Source organism: Neopsephotus bourkii, unplaced genomic scaffold, assembly GCF_033783945.1.
Source record: "Neopsephotus bourkii isolate Nb327-2 ecotype Australia unplaced genomic scaffold, CSIRO-AGI_Nbou_v1 NB_659, whole genome shotgun sequence".
Classification (NCBI taxonomy): Eukaryota; Metazoa; Chordata; class Aves; order Psittaciformes; family Psittacidae; genus Neopsephotus; species Neopsephotus bourkii.
Window position 1 is genome coordinate 10,395,570 of NW_026901158.1, and position 20,010 is coordinate 10,415,579.

The 20,010-nt window shown below is 48.0% G+C and overlaps 1 protein-coding gene across 1 annotated transcript in view; it reads right to left on the bottom strand.

Moving 5' to 3' along the window:
* EXD3 (exonuclease 3'-5' domain containing 3) overlaps window positions 1–20,010 on the bottom strand; it is a 162,408-nt gene that overhangs the window by 91,577 nt on the left and 50,821 nt on the right. The window contains 7 exon segments of the mRNA XM_061353050.1: window positions 5,497–5,628; window positions 7,749–7,802; window positions 13,645–13,815; window positions 16,058–16,224; window positions 17,290–17,500; window positions 18,566–18,675; window positions 19,411–19,624. Coding sequence (XP_061209034.1) covers window positions 5,497–5,628; window positions 7,749–7,802; window positions 13,645–13,815; window positions 16,058–16,224; window positions 17,290–17,500; window positions 18,566–18,675; window positions 19,411–19,624 — 1,059 coding nt within the window.

Genomic DNA, 20,010 nt, shown 5'->3' on the forward strand with positions numbered 1-20,010 from the left:
CAACCCACATAAAAGGAACAAAAAAGCCTGCTGATCAGATTGGTGTGACAGAGGCTCATGAGAGACATGCACATTTTCAATCTAAATGACAGCTTGAGGGATCTATATTACTAATTATCGACTAATATTGCCTGAGTTCCCAGGCTGGCTTCAAAGGTTCTTGCAAACTGCCCCAAGCAGAGGGTTTTTCATCTAATCATAAGGCCTTTTGCTTTGTCCCTGCTAAATGCATTGCTCCATCCTGGGCTCCCTCTGCGTAACTCGGCTTGCACATGATGAGCTTTGCAGCGATGAAATTTGGTACCTCAACCACAAACCCAGCAACATTTGCTGCAACTGTTAGAACGTTTCTGCACCTCGTCTCATGTAAAAAGCAAAGGTGGTTTCCTCTGTTCCTCCCCTCCTCCGCGCCGCCTCCTAATCCCATGGTAACACCTTTCTCAAAGGCTGGGGCTTTGAAACCGAAAGAGCAGGGAAGGGGGGGAGAGATACCAGATCTCCAGACAATGAAATAAAGCAGCTATCTCTCACATCCTGCGGCGCTCCGGCTGAGGTCATAAGTTAAACAGGACATCAGAATAGGTGATGTAATTTGCTTATTTAGGATCAGAGCATTCAGTGAAGTGGAAGAGACAACCTGTTTGAATTTGCAGATAATCCCGTAATAAATGCAGAGCTGTTCAGCTGCAGAAACTGCAGCTGGAGTCTGGCATGGTTCTTTGCTCCCTGCACATTTATTTTTGCAGGGGACATAACTGCAATCATTCTTCCTTGCAGGAAAGCCTTGAAACCTCACCTGGGACCAGCCCCCCATTGCATTAGGTATTGTTCAAACAGGGTCCCTGCCCCTGACAGCTGAAAGGTTAAAGGGTCAAGTCAAACAGAGGGTGGGAAAGGAAGGAGAGGCCAAAGGGAGGCAAGAAGGTGGCACGGCCCCACCGCGGGATCCAGGTCTCCCATTCTGATGCCTCCCTGCTGCAAGAGCAAAGCTTTGGGCTCAAAACCGAGCTGAGCATCAGTTACGCTTTCAAGTAAAGCACAAGCCAGCTTTTTGGAGGGCAGGCAGGCTCCAAAGCTCTCTGCAGAGCCCCAGACCAGCAAGGATTTTACAGCAGAGTTCTCAACCTTTAATGACAAGGTTCGTCTATAAGAGGGGCAATTTCTCAGCCATCCTGTACAACACTGAACACACAGTTTTCCCTTCAACCCGTCGGGACTAACACTTGTGATACACAGATTTAAGCTAACAACTTGTACTGTTTATCTCCTCAGTTTATCAGCATTCAAAGCCTAACTTCACCCTGCCTGTGCCGCTCAGAGCAGCATTTCTCACAGCCAAGCCCTGCCAGCCCCTTGCCTGAACTTATCTTCAGTGTTTTCCCAGTGACAAGCAGTCGGCTGGGCCAGACAGCAGACCCCAGCCAAGGGAAGGAAAACGTCCTGGGTACCTTGGGCTGCCCGAGAAAAACCAGTCTAGAGAGGCATTGCTCACACTGACAGGTCAGTGGTGCTGTCACATGGGCTTCAGATGGACCGTGCTTGTATGGAAAAGCCAGATGGAAAAAGCCAAGCCAGTCACTCAGGTAATACCTGCCAAAACAGAATCAGCATAGAATCCCAGACTGGTTTGGGCTGAAGGGATCTCAAAGCTCCTCCAGCTCCAACCCCTGCCACGGGCAGGGACCCCTTCCACTGGAGCAGCTTGCTCCAAGCCCCTGTGTCCAACCTGGCCTTGAGCACTGCCAGGGATGGGGCAGCCACAGCTTCTCTGGGCACCCTGTGCCAGCGCCTCAGCACCCTCACAGGGAAGAGCTTCTGCCTAAGAGCTCAGCTCAGTCTCCCCTCGGGCAGGTTCAAGCCATTCCCCTTGGCCTGGCCCTACAGGCCCTTGTCCCAAGCCCCTCTCCAGCTTTCCTGCAGCCCCTTTAGGCACTGGATCTGCTCTCAGGTCTTCCCTTCAGGAGCCTTCTCTTCTCCAGGCTGCCCCAGCCCAGCTCTCTCAGCCTGGCTCCAGAGCAGAGCTGCTCCAGCCCTCGCAGCATCTCCACGGCCTTCCTATTTTCAAGTTTCCTTACAACACTGGACTGGAGCTCCTGTCTTCCTCCTGCACTACCCAGGCCATACCCAGGTATCAAACATGCCCCATTCTCAGGCACCACATCTGAGCAAGGGTGGCAGCAGTACCAAGAGTGCTGGGAGAGAAGCTCCTGCTCAGATGGACAGACCTGTGAGAGGAGCCTAAGTTTCAAACCCCCTACAAAATAACCCCGATACCAGATGTCTGTGTCCATAACTATCACCATACCACACAGTAGGTCACCTTTAGCAGGTTGGGGTTTTTTCTTTCTTAAATGCAAGTTCTGTGTCAGAACTTCCTCCAAGTTTCCAACAGCTCTGAAGATCACTGATCTTTCACTCCAGCCACTTTGCTGGCTGCCCTAGGGCTGCCTACAACAGCTCCTGACAACTCGACAAAGCTCTTCCTAGCTAGTGTAAAGGACCAAAGTGCTGAATGTATCATGTAAGGACACCCTCCAGCATGTATTTCACATCATCCCTTTCTGAAGGAGCTACTTTTGGATATCGGAAAAGAAGAAAGAAAAGCTGTATACTAGACATTCAAATGCACACAGAGGAGACAGACAAAAGATATTTGCATTTCAAATAGAGGCAATGGGTTCATTTCAAATATTTTAAGGCTATGAAATGTAGCACTTCTTGGTGGGGGGTCTTTTGCATGTCACCAAAAGACAGAATTCACCTTATTTTCACTCAGCCCCTCTAACATGTTCCTCACTGAAGGCAACACCAGGCCTGGCTAAAGCTGCTGTGCACTGGTAACTTCTCCATGACCACCAGTCTTAAATGCAGCACTTGAGAGACACATGCAAAGAGAAGATCACAGCCAGCAGCAGCCTCCACTGCTGGGGCCTTTAACCAAGCAACCACGTCAAAGCCTATTGCTGAGAGCAGAAATGCTGAGAAGCCCTGGGTGAAGCTCTCCGTGCACTTGATGCTCTAAGTCAGACAGAAATAACTGGTACTTGCCATTGTTTTAACAGACAAAGGCAGTATTTTGGCAGGGTTACAAAGCAAGGCCATTCTTTATATCAGCAATCGAGAGACTGTTCATCCCTGCTGAGGAACCTGACTGAGGAAACATTTAACAGCAATCTTGGGTACAACATTGTATTGGGACCTATTTTTACCGTGTGCTCTGCACTACACGCATTAATTGTTACAGCAACAATATTTGCTGACATATTCACTCAAATCATTTACAGAGTAGAAGCCCAAGAGACAAAACAAGCCCTTGCTCCACGAGACAGAGAGAGTCAGGCAGGATGCCACATTGCTTCCTGTGACACACAGAAAACCCTTATCTACAAGGGATGATCGCCCCGATAACCCAGCCCAGTGCCTGGCGAGCACCGCGGGGCTGCCCCTGGCTGCCAGGCCCCAGGGTCAGACACTGGCCGAGCTCCACAGGGGTGAGGAAGGAGGGAATGGCCCAGGTTACGGATCACTATCACCTGGCCTCCTTCTGCCGAGTGTGTGTCCTCAGCATCAGAAGGCATGGAGCTGCTGGAGCAAGTCCAGAGGAGGCCATGAGGATGATGCGGGGCTGGAGCAGCTCCCAGTCAGGTTTGCAGAGTGTTTCAGGGAGAACTTACAAAAGAAGTGCTGAGGTCTCTGATGGCCACAGTGGCCCCAGAGCACCCTCTTGAAAGCAGAAATTGGCCAGTTTTGATGAGGGCAGTCAATCCTCTGCAGTTTTGCACTGGGAATCTTCTCACCCTGCTGCCCACTGCTCCCTAAACAGGCACACCGGGAGCTGCAGCACCGGGCACCACACACAGCTCTGAGGGCTTGGACTGTCCTTGAGAGCAACAGCAATGTGAAACTCATACAGTCCATAGGGGACATCTGGACAAAACCAGCTCAAAATGCCAGAGATCAAATGTAGGTAAATACAGGATTCAGAACCCAGAGCTGTTTGACAAATAATAGTATCTTCCCATGGCTAATGGTATAAAACATGCAGCTGTTCCACCACCACAATTTACAGGGAAGGCATTTCTCCTGGAAGTAAGGGAACACTTCGTGTATATTCCTAGCCAGACTGATTACCCCTATTTATATTGTAAAATAAGACAGCATGGACTAAAAAGCCATACAGTTAAACAGTTCCAGACTCCAGATCATGGGCAAGAGGTCACTTTTCTATCATGTGTTGCAGTCATCTGCATTTCTTACAGGTATCATGGAGTTTGCAGCATGTTTTTCTGTGTGTGCTGATTCTTGTGGTTCTTCAGCACCCACCAGGAAGGACACTGCTATTTTATAGGATCTCAGGGAACTGGAGAATCCACAAGGTTTTTTAAAGGTTTCTTTAAAACAGCAAAGAAGCCAGCGTGCCACTTTCTAACAAGTGCAATCTGTTCTTAGCACAATAAAGCTACAAGACTGAACAGAGTATCTTATCTCTGAATATATACACTTATCCTGAAGTAAGACCAACCCATTATACACCGATCCAATCTGCATGGTGCTACACCATCCTCCTCTTACAGACAACCCACACAGCTGGACAACTCTCATATTCTCTATAAATTACAGATGGAGTTTCAAGGACTGACACCAGATATGAGCAGAGGTCTAGAAAATGCTCTGTGGAGTGTCTGCTCCGGAGTCGTTGCTATTCCTACACCTCTTGTGCAGTTCCACCAGGCCAGGAGACCCCGTGAGCTCGACCACAAGGCACTGAGCCAGGCTTCACTCAAGTGCTCAGCTTGCTTGTTTATTCCTAAGAGAAAGCTCCTTTTCCAGCCAGATTTGCAGTTTCTTCTTCTTTCTCTCTTTAAACACCGATGAGAGATGTTGAAGCTGCAAGTCAGTCTCTATTACAGTTCTGGAAGGGGTAGGTTTCAGTGTGTTACTGTAACAAATACAGGAGTGAAACTGGAAGAGATGGAGATTTGAGCTAACACTATTAAAACTTCTCCTTAACAACAATGCAGAGATACCCAGTGCCAAACACGATCTGGAGCCATCGACCAGCATGAACATGAATGAACCTAGCAGCTTCTGCAAAAAAATTACAGTCCTAAAACCAAATCCTCCTATTAAAGTAATTAAGTGTTATCAGAATCACAGGGCCATAATTAAACATGCTTTATAATTAAAACAGCATGTGTCCTAGACAGGGAACACAGCAACAAAGAGACTATAACCACGATACTCTGCCAAAACACATGCCAAGTACCAAAAATCAGAAAGCAGCGGAGCTCGTAGCAGAGTGCTTCTGTTCTCCTGACATAGCCATCCCTGCTCCCGAGGGGCACAAGAACACCCACAACTCCCCACAGCAATGCAAGATGTTGCCAAAGTTCAGGGGGAAATCTTGGGAACCAAGTAGAAGACACTGAGTGCAAGACCCAAAAGGCTGAGGAATGGAACAAGCATGAACTTTAACTCAAACAAGCCTTGTCCTACCTGGCAGCGGCTGAAGATATCCGAGAGGGATACTTGAACATTGAAGTGCTTCAGAACATGCAGGGCCTGTTCTTTTGCCTTTTCTGAGCTGTTCACTGAGAAACACCTTCCTTCTGCTACCTGGGACTGCAGCTTCAAGAGAGAAGGCAAAACCAAAGATGACAATAAATGATGCACTCCAGACATCGGGATCTGGGGGGTGCTTATAAGACAACTGGTTTGGTTTTAATTACAAATAATTAAAGTTAGGATGTGTTTACAGTCTAAATGTTAATCTAACAAGCACAACTGGCAATATAACACTAAGCCACTGCTGCAATAGCTCCGAGATTATGGAAGCACTGCTGTATTTTATATATATATGAAACATGATTGCCCAAGTCCCCTTCAAGTTATGATGTGGTGGTGTGGTGCTGACAGGGGTAGCAAGAGGAAACTGAATTTAATCACAGCTTTCACATGGAACCTGGCCAGATCACACACAGTGTGCAAAAGCGTAACTGTAGAATCATGGAATGGTTTGGGCTGGAAGGGAGCTTAAAGCTCCTCCAGTTCCAACCCCTGCCACAGGCAGGGACCCCTTCCACTGGAGCAGCTTGCTCCAAGCCCCTGTGTCCAACCTGGCCTTGAACACTGCCAGGGATGGGGCAGCCACAGCTTCTCTGGGCACCCTGTGCCAGCGCCTCAGCACCCTCACAGGGAAGAGCTTCTGCCTAAGAGCTCAGCTCAGTCTCCCCTCGGGCAGGTTCAAGCCATTCCCCTTGGCCTGTCCCTACAGGCCCTTGTCCCAAGCCCCTCTCCAGCTTTCCTGCAGCCCCTTTAGGCACTGGAGCTGCTCTAAGGTCTCCCCTTCAGGAGCCTTCTCTTCTCCAGGCTGCCCCAGCCCAGCTCTCTCAGCCTGGCTCCAGAGCAGAGCTGCTCCAGCCCTCGCAGCATCTCCATGGCCTCCTCTGGACTGGCCTGAGGGAGATGATGTCCAGTGACACTTCTAGCACTTCAACCCCTGTAGTTTATAGTTTATATACCATTTCACCAGGAGTTCACTGATGGCCGATGAATTTGCAGTCACTGATGTGCACAGTTTCTCAATGTTTGCTTCACATTTAGCAGAGAAGTTTGTGTGTGGGAACAAGCATTGGGAAGTTCCAGACACATCTTTACGAACAGAATGAGCACTCTCAGAGAGGTGCGATCAGCTACGCACAAGTAAAGGAGGCCACAGAGCCATTTGGTCCTTGCATAGGGCATACAAAGGTAAAGGAACAAAGGGAAGCAGACATACCCCAGGAAAGCATTGTACCCTGGGAAACAGTTGTGTTCTTTCTGCAATCCCTATGCGTACTTTGAAGTTAAGGCTTTGCTAAGTAAGATTATGCTGGGTGCCGAATTACCTATTACATCAACTGTAGGCTCAAGGAAACACAGTCTGGCTAAGGAACCTGTAGCATTGCATGGCTGCACTTGCCTCACAGTGCCTCAGCATGAGGGGAGTTTGTGATGTTCAGGTATTATGTAAGAAATTAGCAACCTATATTCTGCAAACACCCCAACAAGCTCCTTGTGTAGTTGGGATACAGCTGCACTCTTCCAAGTGAATTTCTGGGCAGCAACAAAGAGCAAAGGAGCTGCAGCAGGCATCATCACATTGCAATCACTGACTTGATGGGTTCCACGTACTCCCATCAGCAGTCTGATCTGAACTGTGTCTCATGAAGGGCTCTGAACATCTGGTGCTGAGGGAAAGGGTGGGTTTTGCTTTGGGGTTTTTTGTGTATTTACAGGAACACAAAACCCCTCCAGCTTCCATCCGGATCCATGCCTGGTGCTTCCATTCCCTCCCGTCCAAGCCTGAAGAAATGTCTTTAAGTGCTGAAACTATGTCAGTGTGGAGCCAGTCAGTAAACAAGTATCTTTGTGATAGAAAGCATGGGAATCGAGCTGCCTTTCACCTGCCAGTGAGGCCAAACAGAAACACTTTGTTCTGGATTGCCTGGCATGATTTCCACCCCTGCCCCAGTGGAGGGCAACCGCTCTCTCCACTGAGGCAAAACTGAGTATATTTCCCCCTAAGCTTTGGCCATTTGGAACATCAAACATCTCAAGACCCTTAATGTATGTTTTAGTACAGAAAACAAGAAAAAGCCAAACCAGGTGTCACACTCACATCTGACTTTTCCTCTTCTCTACACCGCCCATCCCAGACCATGCAATGATACAATGCCAGAAAAATGCCAGAAGCTCGAAACACTTACAGTGTGATATGGGAGTCCAGAGGTTAAAATGACTCTTCCTTCCTGTCGGGCAATCTGGAAAAAACAGTAATAAAATAAATAATGCATGTGGGCTGAAGTTCCACTGGATTCAAGCTTTCCTTTCAAAGCAGAAGAACATGAACTGGAGATACCGAGTCATTCTCGATGAACACACCAGGCCAAGAGTATCTGGGTCTGGTTCAACACATGCTCTTGACAGCAATAGGAGCTCAAGGTATCACTCACTACATGTCTCCTCCTTGCCAATACCTGCCTCGTGCTGGAACAAGCTACTTGTGCATCTGCACTGCAGATGGCTCAGGGAACTGATCCACCCTGAAATAATCCTATCAAACTCTTTTCTATCCCTTTTTTCGCCCCTTAACCCAGACTATTTCTATTTCCCCAGTCTGGTTCACAAACAAAAAAGCAGCTCTGCTCACACAGCAATGCACAGGAGAGAAAGACAAAAATAACCTAAATCCAGGTTATTCCAGAAAAAAAAAAGTACCATTAAACGTGCCTACGAACTTCTCAGACATTAAGAGAGTGATGCTCACTCCACTCCTGAAAGATAAGATGGTGTTATTCTTCCAGCAGCCCCACGCAGACATGCAGAAATGAGGCACCCTTTTCAGGCTGCTAGGAACAGCTCCATCAGTTTCTCACCTCCTGACTTGCAATGCTGCCCTTTTATCAGAGGTCTTGGCCTTCAAGGGAAAAGTCTGCGTTGGATTATCAGGGGACTCATCACCCGCACTTCTGACCTTCGCAGTGGAGTAAGAGACACTTTCAAATGGTTTGGTGCCAAAAGCAGATACTAAATCTGGAAGTGCAATTCTTCACAAGGTTGAAAGTGTGACTGATCTTTGCATGATGGAATGACATCCCCTCTCCCACTCTTCACCCCTCCTCCAGGAGGGAAATAGTTTCATGGCCATAGTGACAGAAGGATTCCCATGTGAACCAATACTTCAGCTCTGCTCGTGCTGACAAGAGATTGGCACTTCAAGGTAGGCACGAGGTTATTTCTCTGCTCTGGCTTGGATTCTGTTGGAAGCCCTTGGATGTTTCACTGTTTCCAGATGTGTGTCACGGAGGTCTCTCTTGTGGATCAGAGTTTGGGATGCTCTCTCTGGATCGCTCTTTAACCCTGGCAGGAGGATACATCTGGGAGCAGAGTCCTGCTCCATTTCCCAGACAGTCTGACACCACCAGCACAGCCAGAGAACACTGGGAAAACAAGCCAAGGTTCTTAAACTGGGTCACGGGGAGCCACTGGATCTATGGCAACGTGAAACATGGGGAGAAGGCTCCAAAGCACAAACTCCCTGTGCCAGGCAGTCCTGGGGGAACGGTTGGACTTGATGATCTTAAAGGTCTTTTCCAAACTAGTTGATTCTACAACTTGTTTCCTATCTTGACCTTTTAGGTAGCTGCTTCCCTCCCTTTTTGGTGAAGTCACTCTTTGGCTGCCAGTTTTGCACTGAGAAAGTGATGGCAACAACTTCTAAAGCATCTTCCTACAGGCAGGATTACTGGATTTCTCTTAAAATGAACCCTCACCCTCCATAAAGGAAAAAGTCTCCAAGCACAGGAACCCTGAAGTGGCAGCAGAGACACCCTGTGTGGCATGAATCCTCCTACATGCAGTATGGGTTACTGAAAACCCTTGCCAACAAACCGCCCTCATGACACATTAAGTCCAGTAAGGCACCAGCGAAAGTTCAGCACAGTGACTTGCTGACAAGGGAAAAGAGATGTGAAATTCCTCCAGACCCATGTGTGCTTCAGGATAAGTCTGAGGATTTCACAGCTGGAACACTCCATTCTGACTTCCTGCATCCAGGGTTAATTAGTTCAAGCTTGATAAATCCCCTTATCTAAATGGCTCTGCAGAGACAGGCAAAGAACATCAAATAAAAAGGAGAAAAGCAATAACTCTTCCAGCGTGTTTTTCCGCCTCTGGAACAACGACAGGGAGAAGCCTGCAGAGCCAGAGCAGCCATGTGATAGCACACATCTGACTGAAACCATGGAGGATACGTGCTGGAGAAAAGGGCACAATTCCTTCTTTTTTTCTGACAGAAGTAATGGGAGGCAGTGCTGGGCCCAGCCAGGAGATCTGTGCTCCGAGATGCAAGTAAAAGGCCAAGAATGCCCTAAGTAGCGTGTTGGGATGGGTGTCAGGGCCTTGTGCTCCATGCCAAGTGCTGCAGAGAGGGCACTGGCCTCGGTTTCACAATCTATTACAAAGATAATATCAACTTCCTCTGGAAAAGGCTTAGACCTTCTGGATAGAAAGCACTCTCTAATAGCTTGGTATTATTACTTAGCCCTTAACATGCCTGTCTGTTCAGCCAACTTTCGTCTTGCAGAGATGAATGAACTCCAGTGAATTACTATGAGAGAGACCTGGAAGGACAACGACTGATGAGAGAGGGCAGAGAGGGACCCGATGTTTCAAAACCAGCACCAGCCACAGAATGATTCGTGATAACCTAAAGGATCCTGACTGAGGGTCATTGAAGGCTTCATGAAACAGCAGCCCAAGGCTGTAGGTAATTTAAAGTTTGCCAAGCCCATGTACAGCTCCTGTTGGGCAATGCCACATGTCCTTGAAGAGTCAAACTGCTCCCTTTGCAGGGCAGTAGTGCAGGAAAAACTGTGTCCCCACTTGCAGTGGCAGAGGTAGCGCAGTGACCCTGAGCCCAGGCCAGCAAGGTCCCAGTTCACACAGAAAGGGAGCAGACAGAAGGCATCTGCTCCAGGATGTGTGCTGGAAAAGCACTCAGATGAGGATCAACCAGAGAAGTGGATCACAAACCTCAATCCAACCCTGGAGCATCTACCTGTTATCTCAGGCTCTTTAAAAGTAGAGAGTAAACCAAGAGGTTAATAACTAAACACAGTCCAAGCAGCCCTGCAGTGCACTTGCTGTACTGCTGGTACCTCAGACTTCTTTTCAGCATTCCCACAATTGTACAAAGTTATTGCATGATTTCCTGATGTGTCCTTAAGAACCACACCAAAACCATCAACCCAGTTTTGTTTCTTAATGTAAATTCCATTTGTATCAAGGTCTCCCATGAAGGATATTCTCTTCCTGACCAAATGTCAAAAGCAAAGTCTTGATCTTAAAGGCAGAAGAGTTCTTCATCTATCCTCTCTGAATTCACAGGCTGAAAGGGAGGCAAAAGGACTGGCAAACTTGAAGGATGGTGTTTACACCAAAACCATGGAAAAACACATTCAAAGCTGAGGCAAGATCAGAGATCAGATTCCTCCATTACATGAAGCTCTGTCCACTGCAGTATTAGAAGTCCCCTTTGTTTCTCATGGCTCCAAACCAGTTCAAGGCAATTTAAATCCAGGTGCCCATCGCTCCTGAGAACCATCCAAGCCTGGCTCTCCTCTCCAACCTGTGCGTCACCTGGAGCTTTGGGGGCATAATCTTGCAACGGAACCTTCTACACCATGGGAGCTGCAGGACGCCAGTTCTATCAGCCTTTCGGTTATTATCACACTTCAAAAGACACCAGGTTTGCCTTAGTGTGCAAATAATTCTTAGGCATGAAGATGATTTTGAAGACCAAGAGCACAGTCCATTAAAAAAATAAAACAAATTAACCCACACCTCAGCTGAAGGAGCTTTGAGATCCCACCAAGTCTCTTAGAAACAAGTGCCCAAAAAGACTACCAACATTTTCTTAGAAGCTTCTGCTCTACTCTTGAAGTACAACATTGCAAGACCTATTGTAGTCACTTCAGGCTGGTGGTCATGATCCTTTAAAGTTAGCATGAAAAGCATCCCTCTGCTCTACCTCATTCTGCAAACCTGCAGAGAAAAGACCACCACTCACTGAAACTTTCCTACCTCCTTCCACTTACCTATCTAGAGGAGCCCAAAAGATAGGTTTAAGAATCACTACAAAGAAGAGTGTGCTGAAAATAAGCTGGAAGATGTGGCTGGAAACACAAGGGCAGAGCACTGTGCCAGTGCTTCAGCACCCTCACAGGGAAGAGCTTCTGCCTAAGAGCTCATCTCAATCTCCCCTCTGGAAGGTTCAAGCCATTCCCCTTGGCCTGTCCCTACAGGCCCTTGTAAGAAAGAAGTATTAATTGGAAATAACAAGTTGTTTGTATGAATAAGTGCAAATGCAAAGGGTGGCACACACTGAAGGACTCTGCAAAGGAGATCAAATCTCCACATTCTTTACCAGATGGAGACATTCTTTACTTTGGGATGGAGTCAGAAGCCCCTGGTGAGGACCAGCAGGATGCACAGAGTGCAGGATTCAAGAGAGGCCTCCCTTCATGCCCCACAGCAGGGACCCAGGCCTGGGCCACTACCCTAAGCCCTCCCAAAGGGTCTATAAGAAAACACCAAACAAACCCATAGCTGACCCAGCACAGCCTGCACATGTCTCAGGCTTTTAAGTTTGGTGCAGGACATGACCCATCTGCTTACCAGCACTTGAAGTCACTTTGAGAAGCAACAGGAATGAGAACAATAAGAAGCAAATGCCAGGCGATTCAGGAGTTCTTGGCACATGGAGATGTGCAACATGACTGACAAGTCATTTGAGTGAAATGACTTTAATGAAGGACAAACACAAACTCTGTACACAACTACGTGTTCCTGGTGACACTAGTTTGAGACTGGTGGGACAATACCCAAACCATCTCTCTCGTATTCAGTGACAAGGATCCAAACCTTTCTCCTGGCCTTTGCAATAACATTTACATGTCTTTGGGCACAGGGTGGTCAACATTCAGTTTCTATTAAATCAGAATGAGACAGATATAAAGCAGGGTGGGAGGGGTCTATTTTTATCTTTGATTGTCCAAGCACAGATCAAAGGCTCTGCAATACAGTAACACTCCAAAGGCTTTTGATAGTGAAAGGATGTTTGTCCGGTCACCATAGAGAAAGCAATGCAAAACATCCTGTCCATGGCACGATAAGGTATCAGGATGAGAAGCGGAGCTGGGGCTCTGGGGGCAGGCACTGGGAATGAGTTTGTTTAAATGACTTGTGCAAGTCTGGCAGAGATGAGATATTAATTATTTCTGCAGAAGTCAGAGCCTGCCCAAGATCTGGGCCAAGCAGACATCTGAAGAGGAAACATCCTGTGCACCAGGGTGCACAGGTGATCCGTGCGCATCTGACAGCAACACACTGTGTGGGCTGGATATCTCCAGTTCTGGCACAGTAGAAATATGTCTGAAATGAAGCAGCATGTGCCTCTTCTCCAAAAGGCAGGGGGTCAAAGCTGCTATGGGAGTCCAAATCAATGTTCATTGTCCTTATATATGTTAGAGACTTTTCACTTCTCAGATATTTCATTGCAAGTTGTGGCTGATCAGCTTTGAATCATCTCACAAGTTGGTAGCCAGCTAGGAGGTTATACAGCAATTTCACAGAGTCAGAGACTGGTTTGGGCTGTAAGGGACCTTAAAGCTCCTCCAGCTCCAACCCCTGTCACGGGCAGGGACCCCTTCCACTGGAGCAGCTTGCTCCAAGCCCCTGTGTCCAACCTGGCCTTGAACACTGCCAGGGATGGGGCAGCCACAAACTCCCAAAGAAACAGAAACAAGTAAGGTTTGAGCTCACAGCACTCTCTGCTCACTTCCTCTCCCCTGGAAATGCAGAACCAAGGCCCCAGACTGCTGCAGGGACTAAATAACACTAGCTGCCATGCGGCACAGCTTCTTGGACTGAGCCAGAGGACCTGGCCTCAGCATGGCACAGGAGGAATGTGCTGGGCACCTCCTGCCAACCCGCTGCCTGTTGGGCATGGGTGAGTAACCAGTGCAGTTACACAGCGAGCAGCAGGCCTTCCCCAGGGAGTGCATGTGGGAGTTCTAAACATACCCCATGCACATGACTAACCTCAGCAGCCTTCCTATGGTCATCGCCGTTCTCCAGCATCCGGACATCCACACCAAGGCAGCGAAGATAGCGCCCGAGGCCTTGCAGCATGTTATCACAGACCACACTGAACTCCTTTGGAGAGATGGGAGCAGGGCAACACAGGGTCTCTGTTCTGGATCCTTGGCATTGCTATAGAAAGGCAAGAGATCCGTAAGAAGCACAACAGAAGGCTGCCTTCCATACAATTGTGTGTTGCTTCCCTACAGTCACCTGCCATGGCAAATCCAACTGTCCCCTTCCACCTGTATTACAATATCCCCCCATGCTATATCTACAACAGCCCCAGTTCCTCCTTCACGTCCCTTCTACACTGCTCACCTACCACTTGGGCAGGAGGCAGCACATGATAAGGCTCATTCTGAAACATCTCCTCATTCACTGGCCACACAGCCCGAGGATCTGCAGCCTTGCAGTGGAGAAATCCCAACCTGGACTTCTATGCCCTACACAGCCATTCATTTTCATCAATCCACAGAAACACATCTTCAAGACTCCTATTCCCCTACAGAATCAGACTGCAACTAATGTACATGTGCCAAAGGTACGATCTGGGGAGGGGATCTGACAGACAAACAGGTAGACAAAGCAACCACTTCAGCTTTGTTACCTTCGGAAGATTCAAAATAGGCAGTGCCTGAATTCTGTTTATTTTATTTCCAATGGCTGCTGCTGGGAGAGTTCCTGCAGTTGGAGATGCACATGGGAGGCTCCCAGAAGTACAATAGCTAAATTCATGGAGAAGGGAAGTCATTAAGGAACCTCCAATGTTCAGCTTTTGCCTCCAGGAACTTGAATCAGCTGCAGTGACTGAAGGACACAGCCACCATCTATGCAGGGCTACTGTGTCTTTCAAAACAGAGAGTTCCTGCAGCATTGCAGATGGGCTCTGCAGGAGCTCTACCAATGTGCTGCTGCACCTCCCAGAAGCTGGCACATCCAAAGCTCTGAAGCACTCGGTAGACTTCTGCAAGGACCTTGGTGGATGCAGCTGAGACATCAAGGGATCAAGCTGACCATTCCATGCCGAGGTAGCTGAAAGACACTAACCCTGTGCTGCTGCTTGTGTTGTAGCAGATGGGAGGGAGCAGCAGCTGGCTCTCAGTGCGTGTTTACTCAATGACCAGCAATGGCCCAGGTAGCTTTTTTTTCCTCATGTTTCATACCAGCAGAGAGCAAAAAGCTTATAAAGGAGAAAAGTGTCATTAGCCCCACTTCAGGTAGTGGAGCAGGGAACACTGGGAAAGAGAGCTTGGAGCTGTGCAGGATGCAGAGTCAGAAGGACTCTGCCTGTTTGAGTCCCAGTCCAGGTTTTACCAGTTACCTCTCGCTTAGTGAATCTGACTGTACAGAACAGAGATGACCTGTGAGTTCACAAGGTAATTCAAGCCTGAAGTACTTACTTTTCCCATCTCTGCAGCAGCCAGTAGGATCTGTTGTAATGTACAGTATTCCCATGAAGAGAGCACTTAGGAAACTACCAGGCAGCTTTGTGTTTTACTGCCTAAGGCTAATGGCATACTGTCCATTTACACACAATTGATAAGGAGGATCCTGAAAAGGTGACTATAATCAACAGCCTGTCAGTCCAACCATGGAATGTGCCATTGACTTCAGGAGCTAAATATGCATTTGGGACTATCCAGAAGGATACACAGCCATAGAGAGTCTTCTCAGGTAATGAGCTACACTGGTTTTCTGCTGATGTTTTCATAGGTGCATAAGCAAGCAGATGGGACCATTTAAAAAGTAAAACTCTACAACAAACAGAGAGGGACCAGTCACATTCCAAGATATTTAAACAGAGCCACCCAGCTCCAAGTTATGACCTACGGAGTTTTGAAGCTCTGACACAACACACATTGCAGGGGAAGCCAGGCATGGAGTACATGGTGGTGAGCAGGAAGACAGAGACAAGCCATCAGCAGAAAGGGTTTTTTGATGGAGTTTGGTTTTAACTTTGCAGGCACAATAAGGGAGGCATTCCCAAAGGAAAACCAAAGTGTAGCTCAGTTAAAAACAAAAGTAAGGAATGCAGCACTTAAGCCACAGAATTGAAACACACACCACTGGGGAAACATAGAAGGAACATTTCTACCAAGGTTAGCTGGACTCTGCCACAGAGACCTGCACTGAGCTTTTGAGAAGACAACTGACCCTGAAATTGCAGGGAGAGCTGAACCAAGGCACGCAGAGGAGAAAGCACATCTTGGCAGTGCAGGAAGGGGTAAGGAAGAGCTTTGCTGCAATAGTCCTGAGAACAGACAGCAAACAGGCATGCCATGCATAGCTAATGGCATGACTGAGAGACAAGGCAACATATGATTTGCAGGGGTCTTGAGCAACATGCAGCTCTTTGAAGATGTTTACAAACCTGTCCAGAAGGTGACAGTGCCTCTTGTTTATTCAGCTGCTTCTTTGCCTTGGGTTTTATGCTTTCCTTTCCCAGCAGACTCTTTGTCAGGTCTGAGCTCAGCCCAAAGCTCTCTGGATCCTTACAGAGCTTCTCGTAGATCTCCAGCAAACAGTAGGCATCTGAAGCTGAAGATACAGCAATATGAATCTCAGCATCTTTCCTGATGCAAGGAGCAGCCCTCACCTTTGTACATGCAACACAAACCACCTGTGAAGCTCCAACTTACTAATGTCATCCTCTGCACTCTTTCACTGATGTAGTGAGCATCACAGCCTAACACCAAGGTGGAGGAGCTCAAAAAGCCACAGGTTCTCTGCTGTTTCTGGCTCTAAGGCAATGCAAACTGTAGTGTGCCTGTTCCAACCACCTCAGACAGCTTCAGCCAAGGCATTTTACTCTCCATTGTTCCTGAGCAGCGGCTTGCCCACGGTTTATTACCACATCCCAGCTCTGGGAAGGTAACTTCCCCTTAGATGCAATATCTGACAAAGTAACAACCGAGTTGTTTGCAATCCCCTGCCCACACGCACTGCCATGCGGCTCCTGTTCCTTGCAACGGGAACTGTCGAAGTCTCCAAGCCAGTTTTACGAGTCCTGGTGATTAACTCTTGTGGGAACTGTGTCAGCTTCAAGGATAGCTGAACTGAACACAGGGCTTGTTCACTCCACAAGACTGTCCTTTGATGCCTCAGGAAAAGACTGAGACCCAGACTTGTGGCTCTGGGGTAATCAGCAATAAACTCCACTGGTCCCTCCACAGTACTAAGGCTGTGCTGCAGTTTCTGACACCATGCCTACCCATTTTTAACTGCTCTAACAAGCACTTCACTGTGACAAATGAACACAGCACTTGTTCCCCAGAAAGGCTGTGTAATGAGGCAGAAGGAAGTGGACTTTCCTCCTTTCAGTTACTGAGAGGAGTTTCCACTGAGGTGATGTTTCATCAGACAAAATCTGCAAAGCACAGGATTTCTTTTATAAGGGAACTAATGAATCACTGGACAGTTTAAACATCAGCCACCAAAGCCATGTCCGCAAAGGACAAACGTAACATGTGCTGGCTTCTCTGAGCAGGGGTTAATCTGCAAAGCCACTTTCTTCATTTGCTACCAAACAATATTCCCAATGACAGAGAACAACTCAGCAGTAACAGACAATCTGTAGCACCTTGCCACACTCAGTGACCAGACCTGCATAGAGGATCTGCTCCTCCCGGAGAGGCCGTTTCTCCCAGTTAGAAAGTTGCTCTGTTTTATCTAGAGGTTTCCCCAGGACGTATTGCACCAAGAGGCTGAGTCCTTTCTCTGGCTGCTTGATTCCTCTCCCCTCATCGCTCTGCTCCAGGGACAGGACATCGACCTCCCGGCCACCCTTCTTCGAGTCAATGGAGCGCTTCTGCAGCTGATGGGAAGATATAAACAGAAACCACCTGGTTAGAAACCAACTTCTACATCTCCTGTTCCAGTGGGTGGGGCCATGCAGCAACCCTATCACCTTTATCTCTTGCCCGGCATATTGAATCCCTTGTCTCAGACAAGGGCTGGGATGCCTTTAGATATACACGGCGTCTGGTTATTTGTTTAACAAACACATGCTGGAAAGAAATCTGTTTCACAGCCAAGGAAGGGAAAAGAAGTGCACTGTTGTAGAGCACTGCATCAGAGCAACCACAGCAGAGTGGAGCTGTGGCTCGGACTTCTCAGAGGTCTGCAGGGTGCTCAGCAGTGCTGGAGGCCGTTGGGCACTGGTTCAGGAAGAGAACAGCAGCAGCAGCTCAGCACCTTTCTCCTCCTAGCTCCAGTGAGAAAAGGCATTCCTGTGAAACAGTGGGCAACTGCCCTTCTGCGGCTGCCATGTATCAGATGAAACTGAGCCAGTGGCTGTTGGCAGGTGCCTCAGACCCTGCAGCACTTCCCAGGTTAAACTATCACTCCCAAAGATCTGGATTCACCCCAACCCCCAGCCTTCAGCACACTCTGTACATTTCACCCATGAAAACGGTTGAACCTCGTATTTCTGCAGACTGTTACAACCTGTGTGCAACCCCGGAGCAGAAATCCCTGTGCTGAATTCACCAGCAGCCCTCTGCGAGCATTAACTCCAAAACATCTGCTCCAGTACTGCATGCTCTTGGATACCAGAATTCCTCCAAGAATTTACTGTTTACGACTTGGGCTCAGCCACCATTCCCTACCTGAATGGAGCTATGTGTCCATTTCAATTGCTCTTTCCTAGCTTTTACAAAGGCTATATCAAGCTCTAACTTTTTAGTTGAAAACTAAATGCTTCCATCTTTTTACAGAATCACATTACCCTCAGCATCACGAGTGGCAAAGCTCTGTTTTCTCATTAGGCATGTCCCTGCCAACACAGGACACAAAAAGACAATGCTGTGAATTCATGACAGTTATCTACAAGCAAATGCAGCAGACACAGTTTTCCGTATCTTCATGTGTTCATCCTTACTCGTTTGTCCACTGTGAGTAGGTCCACCATGCCTTTGGCTTTCTTATCTGCGTCTTTCAAAGCAGACCACATAGCTGCGAGGTTGCTAAGGTCTCCAGACATCCCATAACCTGGAGGAAAGAAAAGCCCAAATCACTCAGGTAGGAAAACCCAGATTGTGGGGCTGATGCACCGAAGCTTTTCCTAGTTCAGAGCCACAATGCTGACAATATCTGTATGAACTGGTGAAAAGACTGTTCAGACAGAGAGCAAGGGAGGCTCCTGACTCTCCTGCTCCTAAGAGATCTTGCAGATCTCTCCTTGATCTTGCAGATGAAGACTGGGAGAGAAGAGGTGGGTGAAGAATGTGAAGTTTAAGGTCAACTTCTTTGCAATCTGCTGTGTCAGTGAAAGGCAGTTTGGAATTTGCACTTGAACTCCAGATTTAACAACTCCTGCCAAAAGCCTCCAAAGAGGCTCTAAAGGCAGGTATAGTAAACTGGAGAGCTCTGGTGTCCAGCACAGCAGCTCTGGGACAGGAGCAGCAAATCCAGAAAGCTCTGGATGGCAGACTTCCCTAGACCACTGGAGGCTAGGTGCAAGTCGAGTTTTAAGTGTGGAACTAAGACTATCCCAAGGCTGAGGGGGCATTCTGTTGTATCAGAAATCTGGGGTCTGACCTGAAATGGGAAGACATTTCTATCAATCCCCTGCTTCGTGGCATGGCAGTATTTGAATACCCAGGGTTACAAAAGCTGGTTCCATGATAAGTGAATTTAGAGAATGACAAATCCAAGAGGATCTGGGAACTGTACATAATAAGCTGGATATTAAGACCTGAGGTGGGGGGAAGAGAAGCACATTACCTAGTTTAGTGATGGATGCATCTGAATAGAGCATTTGGATGAAATGGGGAAGCTTCTCCTTCTCACCATCCACCTCAGCTTGCTGGAAGAGCCGGGGCAGGTCAAGCAGGAACACCTCATCCTTCAGAGCGATCTGAAGGAGGGAGACACGGGGCTTCCCAACCATGCCAAAAGAAGGCCTCCACTCCATGTCAATGCCAACAACCTGCGCAGGCTGCAACACAGACAAAAGCCTTCTTCACTTAGGGACTGCACACTTAGAATCCCAGCCTGGTTTGTGTTGGAAGGGACTGTAAAGCTCCTCCAGCTCCAACCCCTGCCACAGGCAGGGACCCCTTCCACTGGAGCAGCTTGCTCCAAGCCCCTGTGTCCAACCTGGCCTTGAACACTGCCAGGGATGGGGCAGCCACAGCTTCTCTGGGCACCCTGTGCCAGTGTCCCACCACCCTCAGAGGAAAGAATTTCTTCCTCATATCCAACCTAAACATCCCTTGTTTCAGGGTGAAAGCAGCCTGGATAATCCTTGTCCAGAACATGAGCCGTTCCTTTCCAACAACTGCAGCTCTCTGCTAGTGTGCAAACTTCTACAGAGACAAGTAA